General features: G+C 40.4%; 1 protein-coding gene across 1 annotated transcript in view; it reads right to left on the bottom strand.

Annotated features, from left to right (window-relative positions):
• The window catches only part of dnah10 (dynein axonemal heavy chain 10), a 320465-nt gene that overhangs the window by 293009 nt on the left and 6513 nt on the right, over positions 1-20943 (bottom strand). The window contains exons 5-8 of the mRNA XM_072587595.1: positions 17576-17684; positions 15658-15773; positions 7972-8191; positions 2781-2938 (exon numbers count right to left, since the gene is read on the bottom strand). Coding sequence (XP_072443696.1) covers positions 2781-2938; positions 7972-8191; positions 15658-15773; positions 17576-17684 — 603 coding nt within the window. The remainder of the gene's footprint in view (positions 1-2780; positions 2939-7971; positions 8192-15657; positions 15774-17575; positions 17685-20943) is intronic.

The raw sequence follows: 20943 nt of genomic DNA on the forward strand, positions 1-20943 counted from the left end.
TGAATTTCTCTTGCATTCTCTATGTTTGCATCATGGCAAGCTACACTAAACAAAAGATACTGTCAACATTCCAAGTCTACAATGTGATTATTTCTAAAATATGGTGTTACAAAGTCTAAAGAGTGTATGTTCACTTTAAGATAGAAAGTGTTTTCTAAATTTTAAAGTAATTTAAAGTACAGCCTCAGCTTCCAGAACAGATCAGCTAAGAAGCAAAACCTCAACCTGAGCTATAAATCTTCTCAAAACTCATGAAGAACAGCTAAGAGACAGGCTGTTCCAAAATGGATACATGTGACAATTGGCTGTTAAATGGATACGTGACTTTTGGTTGCTGTTTTGACAACACTTCAAATTTAACCAATTAATTTAAATTATGTCTAGGATACTAAAACCCAGTTGAGTTTGAACTTATTATATTGACAACATGGGACCAATGACAGGGAATAATGTTGGGGGGCATAAAACCAGGGCATTTGGAAAATTTGTCAGAGCAACAGCTACTGAACAGCAGAGCAACTGCCAAAGAGCTGGACAGCTAGCTGCCCATCTAACATCTTCCTCTGAAAGAAATTTCGGAAGGCATTATCTATCAAAAGGTATCTTTTCCTGTAAAAACAGTAAAAAGAAGGAAGACGACCCAGGGAGAAGATAGCAGAGTTGTGAAGAAGAGGAAGGAAGGCTGAAGGGAGAGGAGAAGCCCATCTATGGACTTTGCAAAATTAAGTTAATGTAGTGTTTAATAATTGCGATATTGGAGCATTTTTATTGAGTTGAGATCAGATGGTAATTAATTAAGAAAAGGAGGCTTGGATTTGTTAACGGTTTCGTTTAGTGTTCACTATTAGAGTTAGAAAAATAAAGTGTTATTTTTTTCTTTAAATAGTGGAAATTAGGAGCTCTCTTTCACTCACTCACAGGTTTAACAGATTACAAGGCAAGGAGAGCTTTTCTGAATATTTGGTTTTAATTACGAGGGGTTCGACCTACACATTGCAACAATAGAATCAGAAGACAACCAGAAAATAAAACAGTGTTGATGCAAAGAAACTATTTCCACTGGGAATGAAGTCCACAATAAAGGGCCATGACACAGCAACACCATTTAGGCATGAAATCAGAAAGTATAGTTTCTCTACAAAGGATATAAAAAATTCAGAACTCACAGCCCAAAAGACTGTGGATGAAATGGGTTAATAAAAAATGTTTCAGATTTGAGTTCTGATGAAAGATCCTTGTCCTGAAGTATTAAGTCTGTTTCTCTCCACAGAAAGCATATTTTAGTTTTTATTTTAGACTTCAGCATCTGATGTACTATGCTTTTGTTCTGTATTAGACTTTTGGTGATAGAGGATAACAAGAAATGTGATAGAGGCAAGTAAAGGAAAGTACAGACCAACCAGAATCTCACAGAATGACAGCTAAATGACCTATTCCTATCTATGTTTATACGGATGATGTAGGATTTCCTGAATATATAAAATATCCAGGGAAATATGTGAGGTGCATGTGATTTTCATGTTCAAGCAGAGAATCAGAATACCATACAAGAGATGGAGAGGATTCTTTAAGATACATTTAAAGTAAAGAAGAATGAAGCAAAAAAAAACAAATGGGTTAGCACTTGCAAGAGCACAGTATCCAATTAGTAAGTAAATAGTAAAATTAGCAAACAGTAACTGCATAATTGCATACAGTTCTTCGTATCTACAATGAAGTGCAGTGGTAGTTTAGTCAAGAATAACATCACTACACAATGGATCAAGAGGTAATCCAAGTAAAAGAGTACCTTCATGAGGAGATGAGTGTTCATACTGGTGGAAGTTCTATATTTAAGAAGGTAATCTGACTTGAGGCAGAGATTCAAAATAGTTTGTTGTTTTAAGAATCCAGGGAAAAGGATAGAAAGGAACGGGGGAAGAAATCTTTGGGAAATGGAAATAAACCAATCGGACACTAAGAATGACACAAAACCTCTGTCATCAGGCTAGACACAATAGAGGTCTTGGAAAGGAGTTGAGATATAGAACTGATAATTTCAGAGTTGCTCTCAGTGAACCTCTTATTAGGCTCGGTATTAGAATACAAAGGTAGTAGAGAAAACAAGGTTTCAATTTTGTAGGAAGGCGAAGCATGGTAATCTGTTCAAGGTTGAGCATCATTTTAAAAGAACTGGATAGCAGAGACAGTTTAAAATGCAAAGTGCTAGAAGGGCAACAAAAAATATGAAATTATGGCATCAATACCAGAAATCCGAACAAAGAAAGGCATGTATTAAGGAACAAAAATAAATTACTGGAGAAAATTCAGCAAATCAGGCAACATCTGTGAGAAGAAAGTTGAATTAATGTTTCGTGTCCGATGACTTCGTCAGAACTGCTCTGATGCCAAGACACTACACTCAAAATGTTAACTCTGCTTTCTTCCTACAGATGCTGCCAGACTTGCTGAATTTCTCCAACAATGTCTGTTTTTGTTTCAGATCGCTAGCATCTGCAGTTCTTTGTTTTATTTTAATACTTCATGGAAGATGTTTATACAAACACCAATAGTTTCTAATATAAAGCATTTCAGTTACCAGTGTTTGAGCCTGGAGAACAATGGCAATAATAGTGACATTTTACTATTTTTACTAAAGAATTAAATGGTTTACATGAAATGTCTTATGAGAGCTTAGATAAAATCATATAAGCTTTGTATTTCCATAAGAGATCCCTGTATAGCAAGACAAATCTCCACTGGAAAAGGTAGAATGGATGTTACTAATAGGTATACGACACCTGAGGCATCTTTGTCAGCTGTTCTTCAATAGCAGTAGTAATTTGCACCTGCCAGTTCATTATACTCTGTTCTAGTTTATCCATTATAACTTGGTCGAAAGCAAATTGATTAAAATCTGCATCAAGATCAATTGATGGCATCTCGAGCTTGATCTCACCTGACAGAAAAGAAAATGTGTTTATTTGTGAATATGAATAACTCAAATATCCAAATTGCTCCCAAAACTGAAGCAGTAGCAATACTTGCTCTCCCTGTGGTTTTATTGAGCATCTCACTCACAGCAAATTGAAGGGACAGGGCAAAGATTGGCATGTTGCATTTAATGATCAATGCACCCAAGAACAGGATTAGAGACTGTTCCCTTCCGTAATTAATACTTCTTGCCTTTTTTCAGTAGGATTAGGATGTCTGTACAACAAACTCTTGCCTGAAACAGGTGAGGCATGTTTCTGAGTTCAAACAATATGAGACTAATGTTCCAACATCTTAATTGTGTCTCTAATCAATTACACAGATCATCATCACAGTTATGTATCACTTCAGTGGAGAATAATGGCAATGATGCTGACAGTTAGCAGATCAGGATACTGTCAGAAAATGTCCAGCAACTCAAAGTATTAACTAGGTTACAATACTTGTCAGGAAAAGATTGTATAAAAGCTTTGTATTCAAACTACATATGGACTTTTTCTTAATATTATTTTCCTTTTTATTTCAGCTGCTAGTTTGGCTTACTTGAGCCTTCATGTAATTGTTTGGCGGCCTTATTAGTGCAGGTAATGAATTTCTGCTTACGTAAACAGTTTAGAACAAAATAGCTGGCAGAGGAAAACCAGCCAGGACAAAAGCAATCAACTCAAGTGGCACCACCTTCAACATTCATTCCTTCCACTATCACTGTTCAGTAGCAGCGGTGTGTACCATGTATAAAACACACTGCAGCAACTCAACAAGGCTCCTCTGACCGCACCTTCCAAATACATGAGCTCTACCATCTAGAAGGCCAAAGACAACAGTTACATGGGAACACCCACCCCTTGCAAGTTCCCCACACATAATTCTGACCTTCTTTCAGTGCCACAAGATGAAAATCCTGGAACTCCTTTCTAACTGCATTGTGGGTTTACCTACACCACATGGACTTACAGCACTTCACCATCACTTTCACATGAACATTAAAGATGGGCACTAAATGTGGACCAGCTAATGATGCTCAGAGACTGTGAACACATTTAAAAAAAAGGACCTGCAAGGTGGGTTAATGTTTGACTAAGTAACAATACAAAGTCCCACCTTCCCCCCAACCATCCCCCACCCCCACCTTGATATACTTCTGCCATGTTTTCAAAGTTACTGTATAAAATAAGCCATTCAGATTTGGAAGACCCAGCATAAGCTGACTTTAAGCCTGCCAAGGTGTTACTAGTTACACATAGGTGTGTTTAGTTCCACTCATTTTTTCCCATGGTTACTACAAAGCAAAGCTTGATGTGATGTATTCCCAAAAATTCTCAAAAATACATGCAGCTGAAAAAATAATTGCAGCAACACTAAAACAATGTAACATGACCAAATATTAAGGAACAAATTTAGTCAACATAATGTTGATCTTTCCCAGTGATTGACAAACCGACAGAGAATAGCCCTCAGTTCCTGGACATATGCCAGGTGCTACTGAGTACTGGATCTGCACTCACCAGAGGCCCAAGATCACCAAGTGACTCCAGGACAAAGGTAAGTGAGAGCAGGACAGGGACTACAGGGTGAGGGTCAAAAGAGGGAGACGGGGAGCATAACAGAAAATATAGGGAGTAGTGCCTTCTTGAACTGCTACAGTCCTTGGGTTGTATATAGATCCACAATGCCATTAGGAAGGAAATTCCAGGATTTTGACCGAGCAACATAGAAGGAACAGTGATATATTTCAAATCAAATAGTGAGTTGCTTGGAGGGGAACTTATTAGTGGCAGTGTTCCCATCTGTCTACTGTCCTTGTCCTTTTAGGTGGAAAGTGCTGTCTAAGAATCTTTGGTAAATTTCTGCAGTACATTTTGTCAATAGTACACACTACGGCTACTGAGCATCAGTGGTGGAGGGAATGGATGTTTGTAGATGTGGCACCAATTAGAGCTGCTTTGTCCTGGATGGTGGAAGTTTCTGGTCAATAGTAACCCGAAGGATGTTGACAGTAGTGATTCAGCGATGGTAATGCCATTGAATGTTAAGGAGCACTGGTTAGATTGTCTCTATTTGAAGGTGGTCATGGACTGATACCTGTGTTTGTTTTTATTCATTCATGAGACATGGACATTGTCGGCTGGACCAGCATTTATTGTCTCTTCCTACTTGTCCTTGAGAAGATGGTGGTGATCTGCCTTCTTGAACAGCTCCAGTTCACATTCTGTAGGTTGACTTACAATGTCATTCGGGAGGGAATTCCACAATTTTGACCCAGTGACAGTGAAGACACAGTAATATATTTCCAAATCTGAAGAGTGGCGACTGGATCCGGTGCAGGTGGCGGTGCAGGTGTCATTGGTCGGCTGGCATGGGACTCATATTAGAAGCGGCAGAATGAAGATGAACTTTCTTTCAGCTTTGTCTTTTTCTTTTTATTCTTCAAGTATTTGAAAGATACTGGATTGTGGCGAAAGTTTAAGCTTTTCACTGTATTTTACTGTGTTGTTCATTGTAGAGTACAAGTGACAATAAATCATAAATTATCATTCAAGACAGGATAGTGAGTGGCTTGGAGGGGAATTTGCAGGTGGAGCTGTTCCCATGTTTCTGCTGCCCCTATCTTTCTAGATGGAGTGGGCACGAGTTTAAAAGACACGATCTTAAGGATCTTTGGTGATTTTTGCAGTGCATCTTGTAGATAGTACACACTGCTGCTACTGAGCATCAGTGGGGGTGGGAGTGGATGTTTGTGCATGTTGTACCAATCAAGCGGGCTGATTTGTCTTGGATGATGTTGAGCTCCTTGAGTGTTGTTGGAACAGGCAAGTGGTAGTATTTCATCAAACTCCTGACTTGAGATTTGTAGATGATGGACTGGCTTTTTGGAGTCAGGATGTGAGTTATTCACTGCAGTATTCTTAGCCTTTGACCTGCTCTTATGGCCACCATGTATGTGATGAGTCCAGTTGAGCTTCTGATCAATGGTAACCTCAAGGATGTTGATAGTGGGGGATTCAGTGATGATAGCACCATTGAATGTCAAGAGGCAGTGGTTACATTGTGTTTTATTTAAGGTGGTCATTGCCTGGCAGTTGTGTGGCACCAATACTGCTTGCCACTTGTCAGCCCAAACCTGGATATTGTCCAGATCGTATTGTATTTGAACATGGACTACTTCAGTCCCCAAGGACCCACAAACTGTGCTAACTATAGTATGATAATTGGCAAAGATCCCCACTTCTGACCTTATTATGGAGGGAAGATAGATGCCAATAATGCTGCTTTACTGGAACACCTTGCTTAGGGATGCAGAAACTTCAAGAATGCAAGACTTCGGTACACAATTGCCAGAATTGTCAGGATCCATAACCGTTGCAGTATCCAGTGCCTTCAACTGTTCCTTCATATCATATGGAGTGAATCAAACTGGCTGAATATTGGCATCTGTAATACTGGGGACCACTGGAGGAGGCCAAGACCATCTACTCAGCACTTCTGGCTAAGGATTGCTATTAATGCTTTAACCTTGCCTTTTCCACTGATGTGCTGGGTTTTCCCATCATTGAGGAGGCAGATATTTATGGAGCCTCAACCTCCAATGAGTTGTTAATTGTCCATCACAATTCATGTCTGATGTGGCAGGATTGCAGAGCTTAGACATGATCCATTGGTTGTGGGATCACTTAGCTCCACTTGTCACTTATGCTGATAGTCAAACAAGTATTCCTGTTTTCTACCCTCACCCGGTTGACACCTTATTTTTAGGTAAGCCTAGTGCTGGTCCTGGATTCTTTATTGACCCAAGGTTGATGGTAATGGGGTGGGCTATATGCTAGGCCATGAGGTTGCAGATTGTATTGCAATAGAATTCTGCGGCTAGCATCCAGTGAGAATAGCCTGTACAAAATGTACAGCCAATGCAGCAATGGGTGCAGCTGAACCATTATTATAGAAACAGGGTGGCATGGTGGCTCAGTGGTTAGCACTGCTGCCTCACAGTTTCTGGATTAGTGATGCTGGAAGAGCACAGCAGTTCAGGCAGCATCCAAGTAGCTTCGAAATCGACGTTTCGGGCAAAAGCCCTTAATCAGGAATAAAGCTGTTTCACGACATGGTTGAAGAGCTTCAGGGCAGAGGAAATGACCTGGGAGTTGCAGTGGGAGAGGGACTCCCTGAGATTCTTGTAGAGAGAGGAGGAAAACTTCTTCAAGGCAGGCATCCTTGCAAGAGGATTCGCAGTAGGGTTAAAATCAACCAGGGGCCTAGGTTCAATTCCAGCCTCAAGTGACTGTCTGTGTGGAATTTGCACATTCTCCCCGTGTCTGCATAGGTTTCCTCCCACAATCCAAAAGATGTCCAGGTTAGGTGAATCAGCCATGCTAAATTGCCCATAGTGTTCAAGGATGTGTAGGCTAGGTGCATTAGTCAGGGGTAAATATAGGATAGGGGAATGGGTCTGGGTGAGTTACTCTTTAGAGGGTTGTTATGGACTTGTTGGACCAAAGAACCTGTTTCCAAACTGTAGGGATTCTATGATTATAGAACTATCAAAGAAAACTTCTGAGATCACAGGGAGACCCCAGGACATCATTCACTGAGGTCTCAACGAAAGTTTACAATTGAACATGTATGACAATGGAACAATGTGCAGGGAAGAGATTTTATCACTCAATTTTCTCATAGTTAAGCCCACCCCACCCCCCAGTTTTGGGTAGAATAGCAGGACAAGGTCACATTCCAGTTCACAGGAAGCAACAGCTCACTTATGGGATTGATCTCATCACTGAACCAAAGTAAATATCCGACTCAGTCCAAATTATATTCCAAAACCCTCTCTCACAGCATTCTTTCCTTTCCATTCACACCATGTCTTACAGGTCTAACATGGCACTGGCATTTCACTTTAACAACAGCAATCTGTTGAATTTCAAAAATATAACACCATACTCAATGTCATACATCCTGAATATGAATACACAGCTGGAGTGGCATTTAACAATAAATACTGACCCTCAACCTGTTGAATAGTTCTCTGAACCTGATTTGAGAACTTTTGTATGGTTATTAAGAACTCATCTCTGACGAACTGAATACTTCGTGAATCCACTCCTGCTCTTGACTCCGGTAGACTTCCTTTCTCATGCTGATATGCCATTGCACTCAAAAAGCGGGATGAACCTTGTTTCAAATCAATACTTTTGTGGTGATATGTCAAAAGTGGTATGAAGACCTAGAAACATTAAATGAAATGTGTATAATTTTAAAATTTAGATACAGCAGCATCTGTAGCATTAAACTTCAAAAGATCTTTGTTTCAAAAGTTGTTTACGTTTATAAAGGACATGAAAGTCACAGGTTAAAACAAATCCCATTGGCTAAATGCAAACCTATTAAATTTCTGCTTCTCAGAATATGGATTAAGGAATAGAGAGTTGTATATTCAAGGTTGCAGATGACATTAATTTAAGAGAACAGCAAGTGGCGTAAATGGGAGCAGGAAGTTACTCAGAGACAAAGGCGGACTAAGTGAGTAGGTAGAATAAGGACAAATAGAGTTCAGTGTGAGGGAAATGTGAGGCCAGCCATATAGGATTGTAGAAAGATAAATTTGAACATGTTCTTAATAGTCAGAGGCTGGAAGCTGTTCAGGTGTTGTTGGGCTTCCAAGTACCTTATGGGAGTCATCAACATTGCTGTGAGCCAAAAGTCACAAATAGACCAGACCAGCGAGACAGACGATTTTCCTCCCTGTAGGCTACAGTGAATCAGATGGGTTTTTATAACAATCTAGCAGTTACATGGTTACCATTACTGATGCTAACATTTTATCCAAACTTCACTTAGAACATAGAATAGTACAAGCATCATCTGAGGAGCAGGAGAGTCGATGTTTCAAGCATAAGGTCTTCATCAGGGCCTGACGAAGAGCTTATGCTCAAAATGTCGACTCTCCTACTCCTCGGATTCTGCTTGACTGGCTGAGTTTTTCCAGCACCACACTCTTCAACTCTGATCTCCACCAGCTGTGGTCCTCATTTTCTCATAGAATAGCATAGCGCAGTTCAGGGCCTTCAGCCCTTGATGCTGTGCTGGCCTTTTATTCTACTCTAAGATCAAACTAACCTAATACCCTTCATTTTACTGTCATCCACGTCATATCACAGAATCATAGAATTGTTACAGAAAGAGACTGTTCGGTCTATCTTGCCCAGACTGCTTCTATCCCCTCATGCCAATTTCCTGCCTTTTCTTCATATCCATGCAGGCCATTTCTATCCAAATAATCATCCAAAGCCCTCTTGATTGCCTCAATTAATTACAGGCAGTGCATTCTGGACCCGAACTACTTGCTGAAATAAAAATACTAGGAGGGTGGCATAATTAAGAAAGCCTGTTGGAAAGCAACATTTATTGCTGAATGCCAACACAGAGCCACTACTTGTGGTGTATATAGGTTAGTCCCAGAGTGGGGTCTGCATTATCTTTCTTTGCTTTACACCCATAAGTGCTTTTACACACACTGAAGTTTTTTCCCATCACCACTCACCTCTAGTATTTTTTCCCTTCTTCTACTAATCGCCACTAGTTAATCATCTGTTTCCAATTGAGCAAAGCCTGTTAGATTAGTTTAGATTAGATTCCCTACAGTGTGGAAACAGGCCCTTCGGCCCAACCAGTCCACACCGACCCTCCGAAGAGTAACATACCCAGACCCCATTTCCCTCTGACTGTTGAGGGCGATGCAAACTGTCAAGAGATAAGGCAGATGCAGGGAGAGTGGGACGGAGCTAAATCAAAATGGAATTTGCAAGGATGTGCAGGTTAGGTGAATTGGCCATGCTAAATTGCCCGTAGTGTTAGGTAAGGGGTAAATGTAGGGGTATGGGTGGGTTGCGCTTCGGCGGGGCGGTGTGGACTTGTTGGGCTGAAGGGCTTGTTTCCACACTGTAAGTAATCTAATCTAATCTAATCTAATCTAATACTAAATCTTTCTCTAAAGGCATCGAAAGCATTGGTGGATATCGTGTGCTTCTTCTCCAATGTCACCCGAGCACCAACATAACCATGGAAAAATAGCAGTCAGCAGACATGACTCCCTCCACAACCCAATGCAACATCTTTGTCTGCCTCTATCAATTATCTTTGTTACTTCCTCAAAAAACCTAACCAAAGTTATGAGACATAACCTTCCCTGCACAAAGCAATGCTGCCTTTCATGAATAAATCCATATTTTTCCAAGTGTAAGTAAGTCCTATCTTTAAGAACCTTCTCCAATAATTTCCCTACCACTGATGTAAGGCTCACCAGCCTGTAATTTCCCTGACTATTCCTGGTGCTCTTTTTAAACAAAGCACCTGTGTTGGCTATTCTCCAGTCCTCTAGGATGTCTCCTGTGACTAAAGAGGATACAAAGATTTCACATCAGGCCCCAGCAATTTATTCACCTCCTCCCTCAATTTTCTGGGATAGGACTCATCAGGTCCTAGGGTCTTGTCTACCTTAATGCTTTCTAATGCTCTTCCTTTTTTTATCTTGACGTGCCCTGGAAAAACAACACACCTTTCCTGAGACTCACATCCATCATGCCCCTTTTCTTATTTATTAAGGGCTTCACCCACTTCCTCAATGCTCCATGCATAAATTCCCTCCTTTGTCCTTGAGTGCATCTACTCTTTCCCTAGCTACCCTTTTACTCCTTATATATGTAAAAAACACCTTGGGAACTTCCTTAATCCTGTTTCCAGAGGCATTTCACAACTACTTATAGCCCTCCTAACTCCTTGTTTGAGATATTTCTTGTTATTCTTTGAGGGCTCAGTCCGCCATCAATTTCCAAAACCTCATGTATGACTCCTTTTCCTTTTGGACTTAGTCCTCAATTTCTCTTCTCATCCAAAGTTCCCAAATCTTGTCATCCTTATTCTTCATTTCTATAGGAACCTTTCAGTCCTTACTCTAATCAACTGACCATTAAAGGATTCCCTCATGCAAAATGTGGATCTACCCTTGAAGTGCCAGCCCCAATCTACATTCCTCAATTTCTGCCCAATATTCTGGCAGTTAACTTTCCCCTAATGTAATATTTTCAACCGAGGACTACTCTTGTCCTTATCCATAAGTAATTGAAAACTTACAAAACTGTGCTCACTGTTCCCGAAATGCTCCCCCACTGAAATTTTGAACACCTGGCTGGGCGGTTCCCCCACACTAGGTCTATTATGGCCTATTCTCTAGTTGGACTACTTTCAATTTTTTTAAAATAAAAATGTCCTGGACATACTTTAAAAAAAACTCCCTCTATCCAAGCCCCGGGCACTAAGTGAGTCCCAGTCACAGAGTCATAGTCATAGTGATGGCAACATGGAAACTGACCTTTCAGTCCAACTCACCCATGCTGACCAGACATCCTAAATTAATCTAGTCTCATTTGTCAGCATTTGGCCCATATCCCTCTAAACCCTTCCTATTCATGTACCTACCAAGATGCCTTTTAATTGTTGCAATTGCACAACCCTCCACCACCACCTCTGGCAGCTCATTCCATCATCTGAGTGAAAATATTGCCCCTTAGGTCCATTTTAAATCTTTCCCCTCTGACATTAAACCTATGCCTTCTAGTTTTGTACTCCTCCCACTCCAGGGAAAAGACCTTGTCTATTTATCCTATCCATGCCCCTCATGATTTTATAAACCTCTATAAGGTCACCCCTCAGCCTCTGATGATCTAGGGAAAATAGCCCCAGCCTCTCCCTACAGCTCAAGCCATCCACCCCTGACAGCATCCTTGTAAATCTTTTCTGAACCTTTCAAGTTTCACAACACTCTTCCTATAGCAGGGAGACCAGAACTGAATGCAGTATTCCAAAAGTGGCCTAACCAATATCCTGTACGGTCACAACATGACTTCCCAACCCCTATACTCAGTGCTCTGACCAATAAAGGCAAGCATACTAAATGCCTTCACCCAAAACAATTCTGTTGTTTTTGCATTTTCTATTATCTATCCATCTCTTCCTCTATCATCCACTGGCTATTGGTAACCTATAGTGCAATCAAAGTGTTTGCACCCTTCCTATTCCTGAGATCTACCTATATTGCCTCAATGGATGAGCCTTCCAAAGTTGTTCTCCCTTAGTATAGCTGTGATGTTCTCTGAGAATTGCACTGAGAACAACCTAACTCTCAATGCTGGCAAAACCAAGGGACTCATTATTGACTTTTGGCGGGATGTTACTCATGTTCCCCTACATATTAAGAGCACGGGGTGGAATGAGTGGAGAGTGTAAAGCTCCTGGGAGTGGTCATCCACAACAAGCTTTCTTGAACTCTTCATGTGAACACACTGGTTACAAATGCCCAATGACTAAATTTGGCATGACAACGAATACCCTTGCCAACTTTTATAGGTGAGCCATTGAGAGCATTCTGTCTGGATGTATCATTACCTGGTATGGGAACTGTGTCATTCAAGATCGGAGACGGTTACAGAGAATGGTGAACTTGGCCCAGACAATCACAAAGGCCAACCTCCCAGCTACATAATACATCTACCAGGCCCGCTGTCAAGTAAAGACTGCCAGCATTCACAAAGATCCAACCCACCCTGGCAATGTTTTGCTACAACCTCTACCATCGTGGAGAAGGTACAGAAGCCTGAATACAGGCACCAGCCGGTTTTGAAACAATTTCTACCCTACTGTTGTTAGAATACTGAATGGACTCACAAACTCTTAACACTCACCTATACCTGTATTTTTGTTTTTGCCGCTTATTTACTTTTCTGCCTGCATTGCCCGTAAGACAAAGCTTTTCACTGTGCCTCGGTACACGTGACAATAAATTCAATTCAATTCAATTATCAGCAGCTTCCCACGTTTTTCACATCCCTCTCTTTCTCAGCTGAAACATCTAAATCCTAGAACATTAAGCTTCCAGGCTTGTCCCTCTCTCAACCAAGTCTTTGTAATAGCTGGAATATCATAGTTATACTCATTAATCTAAGCTCTAAATTCATCTGCATCAACTGTCATACTCCTCACATTCAAACAAATACAGGGAAGACTTCACCTGATGAAGGAGCAGTGCTCCAAAAGCTTGAGATTTCAAATAGACCTGTTGAACTATAACCTGGTATTGTGTGACTTCTGACTTTGTCGACCCTCATCCAAAATGGGCACCTCCGCATCATGTTTTCTTTTGAAGAGAGAGGGTTGAGGACGGACCTGATAAAAGTATATAAGATGATGAGGGGCATGGATAGGGTAAATGGAAAGCAGCTTTTCTCTTAGTTGATGGACCAATTAACAAGGAAGTGGAAGGTGAAAGGTAGATGGTTTGGATTTGAAGAAAAAAAGTTTCACCCAGAGGGCGAGGGGAATCTGGAATACACGGGCTGGGAGGGTAGTTGAGGAGTAAAACCTCACAACATTTGAAAAGCACTCGGATAACCAACTGAAATGTCACAACATTCAAGCCTGTGGACCAAGTGCGGAAAAGTGGGACTAGTGCAAATTTAGAGAAATTTTGGCAGTGCCATAATGTTTGCAATTTTCAGTCTGCTGGCACCTCACTTGAGTCCAGGGAAGACTGAAACATTATTACCTGTGCTCCTGCAATTTCTACCTTCACTTCTTTAAAAATTCTTGGATGCATCTCACTAGCACTGTTGCCTTGTCAGCCTTATATACCAACAATCTATTCCTCTTCCTTATTAATTTTGTACAACTCCAGAGACAGTGTTTCCTCCTCTAACACCATGACTGTGCAGCATCCTTCTCTTTTGCAAAGTTAGGTGCAAAGTATTCATTTATTTCCTCAGCCATGCTCCCACCTCCACTTATGAATTATCATTTTGGTCTCTAATTATTCCTATACCTCTTTTAACCAATCTCTTACTGTTTATATGCTACAGAAGACTTTAAGAATTCCTTTTATGTTAGCTACTAGTCTATTCTCATAGTTCCACTTTGCCTCTCTTAACTGCTTTATCATATCCCTTTTGATTTATTTGATTTATTGCTGTCACATTTACCTAAGTGCAGTGAAAAGTTTTGTTTTTTGTACAGTACAGGCTGATCAGACCATACAAAGATCATAGAGTGATTGAACAGAGTGAAAAATACAAAGTTACAGCTGTAAAGAAGTTGCTCAAAAAGCAAGATCAACATTAGGTTTGAAATTAGAGAGGTTCATTCAGAAGTCTAATAACAGCAAGGAAGAAGCTGTTCTTGAACCTGTTAGTACTTAAGTTTAAGCTTTTGTAACTTCTGCCTGACAGAAGAGGTTGAAAGAGATTATAACACAGGTGAAAGGGATCTTTGATGACGTTGGCTGCCTTTCTGTAGCAACAAGAAGTGTAGATGGAGTCAATGAATGGAAGTTTGGCTTGCTGGCTGGGCTGTGTTCACAACTTTCTGTAGTTTCCTATGATCCTGGGCACGCCATGATGCATCCAGATAGAATGTTTTCTATGGTGCATCTGCAAACATTGGTGAGGGTCTTTATGGTCATGCCAAAATTCCTTAGCCTCCTGGGGAAGAAAGGGTATTATTATCCCCTCTTGATCATCACATTAACATGGAGGATCCAGGACAGATTGTTGGTAAACATCACTCCTAGGAACTTGACGCTCTCAACCATCTTCATCTTAGCTCCATTGATGTAGATATGGGTGTGTTCTCTTGCTTCCTGAAGTCGATGATCAGCTCTTTAGTTTTGCTGTCATTGAGGGACATATTGTTATCTCCTTTGGTATTGGTATTCCTGTTGAATCTCAATTTTATTTTTTGCCTTACAATCTGTCATAAGCAGAATTTTTCTTTTTAATGATGATCTTTAATTCTTTGGCCAATCACTTTAACTCTGCAACTTTGGGTTCTTAATCTTCTGTAAACACGAACAGTTTTTGGATAATTGTCTCAAATACCTGGATACCTAGTCAAATAATGTAATCACTAATCCCAAGGTTGTGCTTCTCCTCGATAGATGCTATCTGACTTGCTGAGTATTTGTAACATTCACTGTTTTCATTTCATCATTTGTGTATTTTTATTTTATTAAATTTTTACTTGATTAATGGGTTGACACTTATTACAAATCTATTGTCTTTTATCAGTTGCTATGGTTGGAAAGATGTAACATATTCCAAAAACGTGAGCCAAGAACAATCACTGTTTTCATTTATTTGTGTACTATCATAGAGACTGCTAGTACATTTAAATAGATCTAAACTTTTGCCTAACCCTAAGCTCAGATCGCAAAGATGCGGGTGAGGGATTTTAAAAAAAATTTCCAGCAGATGCCCAGGCTTTTGAGATAGGTTGAGAAAATGAATTAAAGAGAGTAAATGTAGTATTTAAAGACATGAAAAATAAGCCATGAACTGCTCTGTGAAATATATGTTCCTTTGTTTTTATTATTAAAACTTTATTTGAACATGAGAAAGAATTATCTTTCCTGAAAATATTTTTTAGTGATTAAGTTGGTTAAGAAACAAACCCTGTAGCTGAATGTTTTACAATCAATTTAATTCTCAGGTTAAATTTTCCCATTATAAATGCTTACAGAAACAATTTATTGACATTATAAATATTGCATTAAAAGACATTACAAAAAATAACATTTAAGCACACAAATATAAGTCATTGAATTTTCTTAATGACATGAAGTCTTATTCATGAATTTCATTTTCCTACCTGAGTTAGTATTTGATGTAACATCAACAGAGAATGTCCATTCAGCATTCCATGCTCCAACATATTGGGCATTAGTATATTAGTCTCCTTCATGTCATTGGGCTCAGTAATGGTCTCTACAAAAATATTTAAATACCATATCCATTCAAAATGTGATATTTTGCTCATTAAATAATGCTTATTATATGGCTCCTGGTGCAGTAATAGTCTCCCTACCCATGAGCTCTGGGTTCGAGTCCCACCTGATCAGAGGTGTGCAGTAGATCTCTAATCAGGCTGATTAGAAAATATCTATAAGTTTTATTAAGAACTACATGACCCTTTGGATAAGATGTTAGACTGAGCGCTGTCTGCTCTCAGGTGCCCGCTAACAAAGCTTTTCACCATATTTAGGTACACGTGACAATAAATCAAATCAAATCAAAGCAAATTAATCAAATCAAATTCAGATTTAAAACAAGGTTCACTTAAAGAAAAATTCCAGACTGGTTGATGAATAATAACGCATCAACAAAGGTTAAGTGCCTAATGTATATAAATCAGCACGATGCTAGAATTTTTGGAACTCGTTTCATTTAATTATTTTGTTCTAAGTTATGTTCACTGAACAATGAGAGATTTTACAGCTATAAAGCCAATAGTTACATACTGTATTCCAGGGCTGAATTTCAAATAACGATAATATGTTTGCCAAATCTTTGTGTTTGAAACTCTGGTGATGTTTGACAGCTTGATTAAATTATGAGGGCTATATATTTTCATAAACATCCCTTGTGATTCACTGAGTAGTACATTTGCCTTTGGGTTGTGGTTCGAGTCTCATTCCAGTAATTTTGGACACACAATCCAGACTTAGATTTTGCTGCAATACTGAGGTGGTGCTGCACTATCAAAATGTGATCCTTCAGATAAGATGTTAGACCAAGCTCTGTCACCTCTCAGTAGACGCAAACAATTCAAAGCTACTATTTTAAGAATGAACAAGGAAGTTCTCCCATATCCTGGTCAACAATTTGCCATAACCTACACCACTGAAACACATCATTTGGTCATCATCTTATTGCTGTCTGTGTGAAATTATCGACTGAGTTTCCTGCATTAAAAAATGATCTCATGTCACCTGTAGTTAATTTCACTTTAGCACATCTTGATTCTGTAAAAGCAAAAGTTTATTCTCCTTTACTCCAAAGGAATGTGTGAGATACAAACACAAGGATGCAAGCTCTCAGAGGCGATTCTTTGGAGGCCATGAAAAGGAACATCAAAAGTTTAAAAAGAGAGAGGGATATTACTACTTTCTATAGTTGAACATTCTGAATAGTAATGCTAATCTGTTCTTTGTTATTGCAACTACTTAACATGCAGCTAACACAGTCACACAGCTGAAATGCCTGTAATCCATGGTAGACTGAGGGTAGAGATAAATAAGGAGGTAATCATCCCCTCAGCCCAAATCCACCACTCAGTGAGTTCAGGATTGAGCTGCATCTTAATTCCATCCACTTGTTGTAGCCTTAGACCCCTTTATACCATGGTCCAGCAAAAATCTATTGACTTAAAATAATTAATTAAGCTAGTATCATTCGAGTCATTGACATAGTTTGCAAATAGTTGAGATGTCATAACTGATCTCTGTTGCACTCCACTTGTTAATTTGCCAAACTTAATAATAAAAATAAAGAATCATTTAAGATAAGAAAGAAATACTAACACTAGTTCTCTCCACAGACCTTGCCTGTCCTGCAGTGTATTTCCAGAATTTACTGCTTCTAATTCAGATTTTGAGCATCTGCATTAATTTGCTTTGTTTTTGTTAATAAAATTTCAGCAATAGTTCTGCGATAATTTATCCATGCTTCTGCTTTAGACCAGTATTAGTGCTCATAAGCCAAAGCAACAACTTTATAAGAATACCTACCTCTTCTATTCCTCAGAAAATAAAAAGCATCGTAATTCATAAACTCAGGTGGAACTTTCTCAAGAGAAACATGCAGCATCGTGCGTTCTATTAACTGGGTTACAATTTTCTGAAATGAAGGAAAAGCATGGGTTTGTACATTAACGACACATTTCTATATATTTTAATAAAACGTGCTTGTCAGTGAGCGTCAGTCAATAAACACACTCTTAGATATGTTTCTTACAATTGTAGCAGGAATTCAATAACATTGATAATGAAGCATTTGACTTTGGATTGATATGTGGCTAGATGTGGTCCTGACCCACACTGATCAGGAATAGGAGAAAGTGAGGACTGCAGATGCTGGAGATCAGAGTCAAGAGTGTGGTGCTGGAAAAGCACAGCAGGTCAGGCAGCATCCAAGAAGCAGGAGATTCACTTTTCACGCATAAACCCTTCATTAGGAATGAGGCTTGAGGGCCGGGGGCTGAGAGATAAATGGGAGGGGATGTGGCTGGGCAGGAAGGTAGTTGAGAATGCAATAGGTAGATGAAGGTGGGGGAGAAGATGATATGTCGGAGGAGGGTGGAGCAGATAGACGGGAAAGATAATGGAAAGGTCAAGAGGGTGGTGCCAAGTTGGAGGCTTGGGACCGTGATTAGGTGGGGGGAGGGGACAAAAGGAAACTGGTGAAATCCACATTAATCCCGTGTGGGTGCAGGGTCCCAAGGTGGAATATGAGGCATTCTTTCTCCAGGCATCAGGTGGTTAGGGTTTGGCAATAGAGGAGGCCCAGGACCTGCATGTCCTTGGTGGAGTGGGAGGGGGAGTTGAAGTGTTCAGCCATGGGGCGATGGGGTTTGTTGGTGCGGGTGTCCCAGAGATGTTCTCTGAAACGATCTGCAAGTTGGCGTCCTGTCCCCTAACGTAGAGGAGACCACATCGGGTGCAACAGATACAGTAGATGACCTTTGTGGAGGTACAGGTAAACTTCTGTCAGATGTGAAAGGATCCTTTGGGGCCTTGGACGGGGATGAGGGGGAAGGTGTGAGCACAGTTTTGGCACTTCCTGCGGTGGCAGGGGAAGGTGCCAGGAGTGGGGTGAGGGCTGGAGGGGGTTGTGGATTTGACAGTGGATTTGACAATGAATTCAAAGCAGGAATGGTCTCTCTGGAACACTGATAGAGGTGGGGATGTTTGTAGGTGGCAGAAATGGCGGAGGGTGATGCGACATATATGGAGATTGGTGGGGTGGAAGGTGAGGACCAGAGGGGTTCTGTCCTTGTTGTATTGGGAGGAGTGGGGTTCAAGGGCAGAGGCATGGGAAGTGGAGGAGATGCGCTGGAGTGCATCATCGACCCCGTGGGAGGGGAAATTTCGGTCTTTGAAGAAGGAGGCCATCTGGGATTTTCTACGGTGGAATTGGTCATCCTGGGAACAGATGACCAATTCCACAGCAGAGGTCGAGGAATTAGGAATAAGAGATGGCATTTTTGCAGAAAGCAGGGTGGGAGGAGGTGTAGCCCGAGTCCAGCCACACCCCCTCCTATTTCTCTCTCAGACCATGGCCCACTAGCCTCATTCCTGATGAAGGGCTTATGCCCAAAATGTTGATTCTCCTGTTCCTTGGATGCTGCCTGACCTTTTCCAGCACCACACTCTCAACACTGATCAGGAATAGCCATGATGCTAACTTCAGTCAGCACAGGGGAAGTGCAACATTTGGCCACAGTGTTCCTAGCCCAGGAAAGTGGGAGACCACTAGTATTGGGAAAGAAAACTTCTGTTGCTTACTCTGTTCAATTGCAGTCTAAACTGCGCCACAGAAGATATGGATTAGGGATTTCAGTATCTGCATGACTGACTGGCAAAAAGCTCAAACCCTGCCTTGATGCCCCCTTCATTATTGTTGAATCTGGTTGAAGCAGGTACGGGCTGGAAATCAAACTTGCATCTTCCATTTGAGTTCGAACCTCAGTACAGTATAGTCATCCATCAATGTGAACTGTACTACACCAGAGACACCACCAATAAGCTGACGGGGAAATGGCCAAGCAGCCCAGCAAAGTCAAAGGCAACACAGCTGGTGATGGGGTCAATAAAATATGTAGCTGGAAAAACACAGCAGGTCAGACAGCATCGGAAGAGCAGGAAAGTCAACGTTTCAGGTCAAGACCCTTCATCCTGACCCGAGACTTTGACTTCCTGCTTCTCTGATGCTGTCTGATCTACTGTGATTTTCAAGCAACACATTTTTATCAACTCTGATTTCCAGTATCTGCAGTCCTTAATATTTCAAAGAGCTGGTGACGGTATAGAATACTCATATAATTAGCCTCTGGTTAGTTGAAAACAAAATTACCATAATAAAGAAATAATATTCTATTACACTTTTCCAAATAGTTGGAGGTGCACAATATTCCTGTGGCAACTGGCAGAGATCACAGTTCAAATTCATAATCAATATTTTGAGTGAATGTAATAACACTGCAAGTATTCAACAGTCTAGTACAACATTCGAAATATGCAGAGATAGCTGGTCAATTCATCCCAAAACATCCCCAAATCACTGTGGAAAATCAACTCACGAGGTTAACCAATCAGAGAAAAGCTGTCCCCAAAAGGTGAGTGGATCTCCCATACTTTCTGTTGATAGGTTCTCTAGTAAAACTATCAGCAACAAAAATGGGAGAGAGAAAAAAAATACTGTGACTGGAGGAGTATAATTTAATGTAATGTACCAGTATTGAGGACCAGGAATGGGCGAACTGAAGACTAAAATGTGGCAGCAGGAGGCCAAGGTCCAGGAAGGAGAGTGAAGATCTGCTTGGGAAGATAGAGGGAGACTGCAAGGGAACTGTGTGAGGGGAGACAGGGGAGTTACAAGAGGGAATGAGATGGCTGGAGAGAGGTGAGAGGATGTAAAGGGAGTGAGCTGGGAAATAGCAGCACACTGCAAGAGAGAGAAAAAAGATAGAAGCTGCAAAAAAAAACAAGGAACAGTTTTAAACCTGTTAACAAAGGAATACTCAGCTAATTAGGGGCTAGGAAAACTTGAAATCATTAGTGGAATGAATTGTTTGTAAATGAATATGATATCTCTTGCTTAAAGCAGCACATGCTCAGGAGCTATGGGAAACAGAGTGGATGCTATTATGATGAACATTGTTTCAAGTTTTAAATTTCAATGTGAAATTGAGATCTAGGATGCAGTAAAAGAGGGTAATAAGCCAGGTTAAAATGTTTCAGTTTTCTGATTATCCAATAGGAACACATTAGTTGTGAGCTCTCCAATCTGTGAAATGTTTATTTAAGTTAATTGCGTTTTTCATGGAGAAAAATACTTTTGAGCATTTGAGTTCCAAAGAACCACTAACTCTGTATAT

Source organism: Chiloscyllium punctatum, chromosome 17, assembly GCF_047496795.1.
Source record: "Chiloscyllium punctatum isolate Juve2018m chromosome 17, sChiPun1.3, whole genome shotgun sequence".
NCBI lineage: Eukaryota > Metazoa > Chordata > Chondrichthyes > Orectolobiformes > Hemiscylliidae > Chiloscyllium > Chiloscyllium punctatum.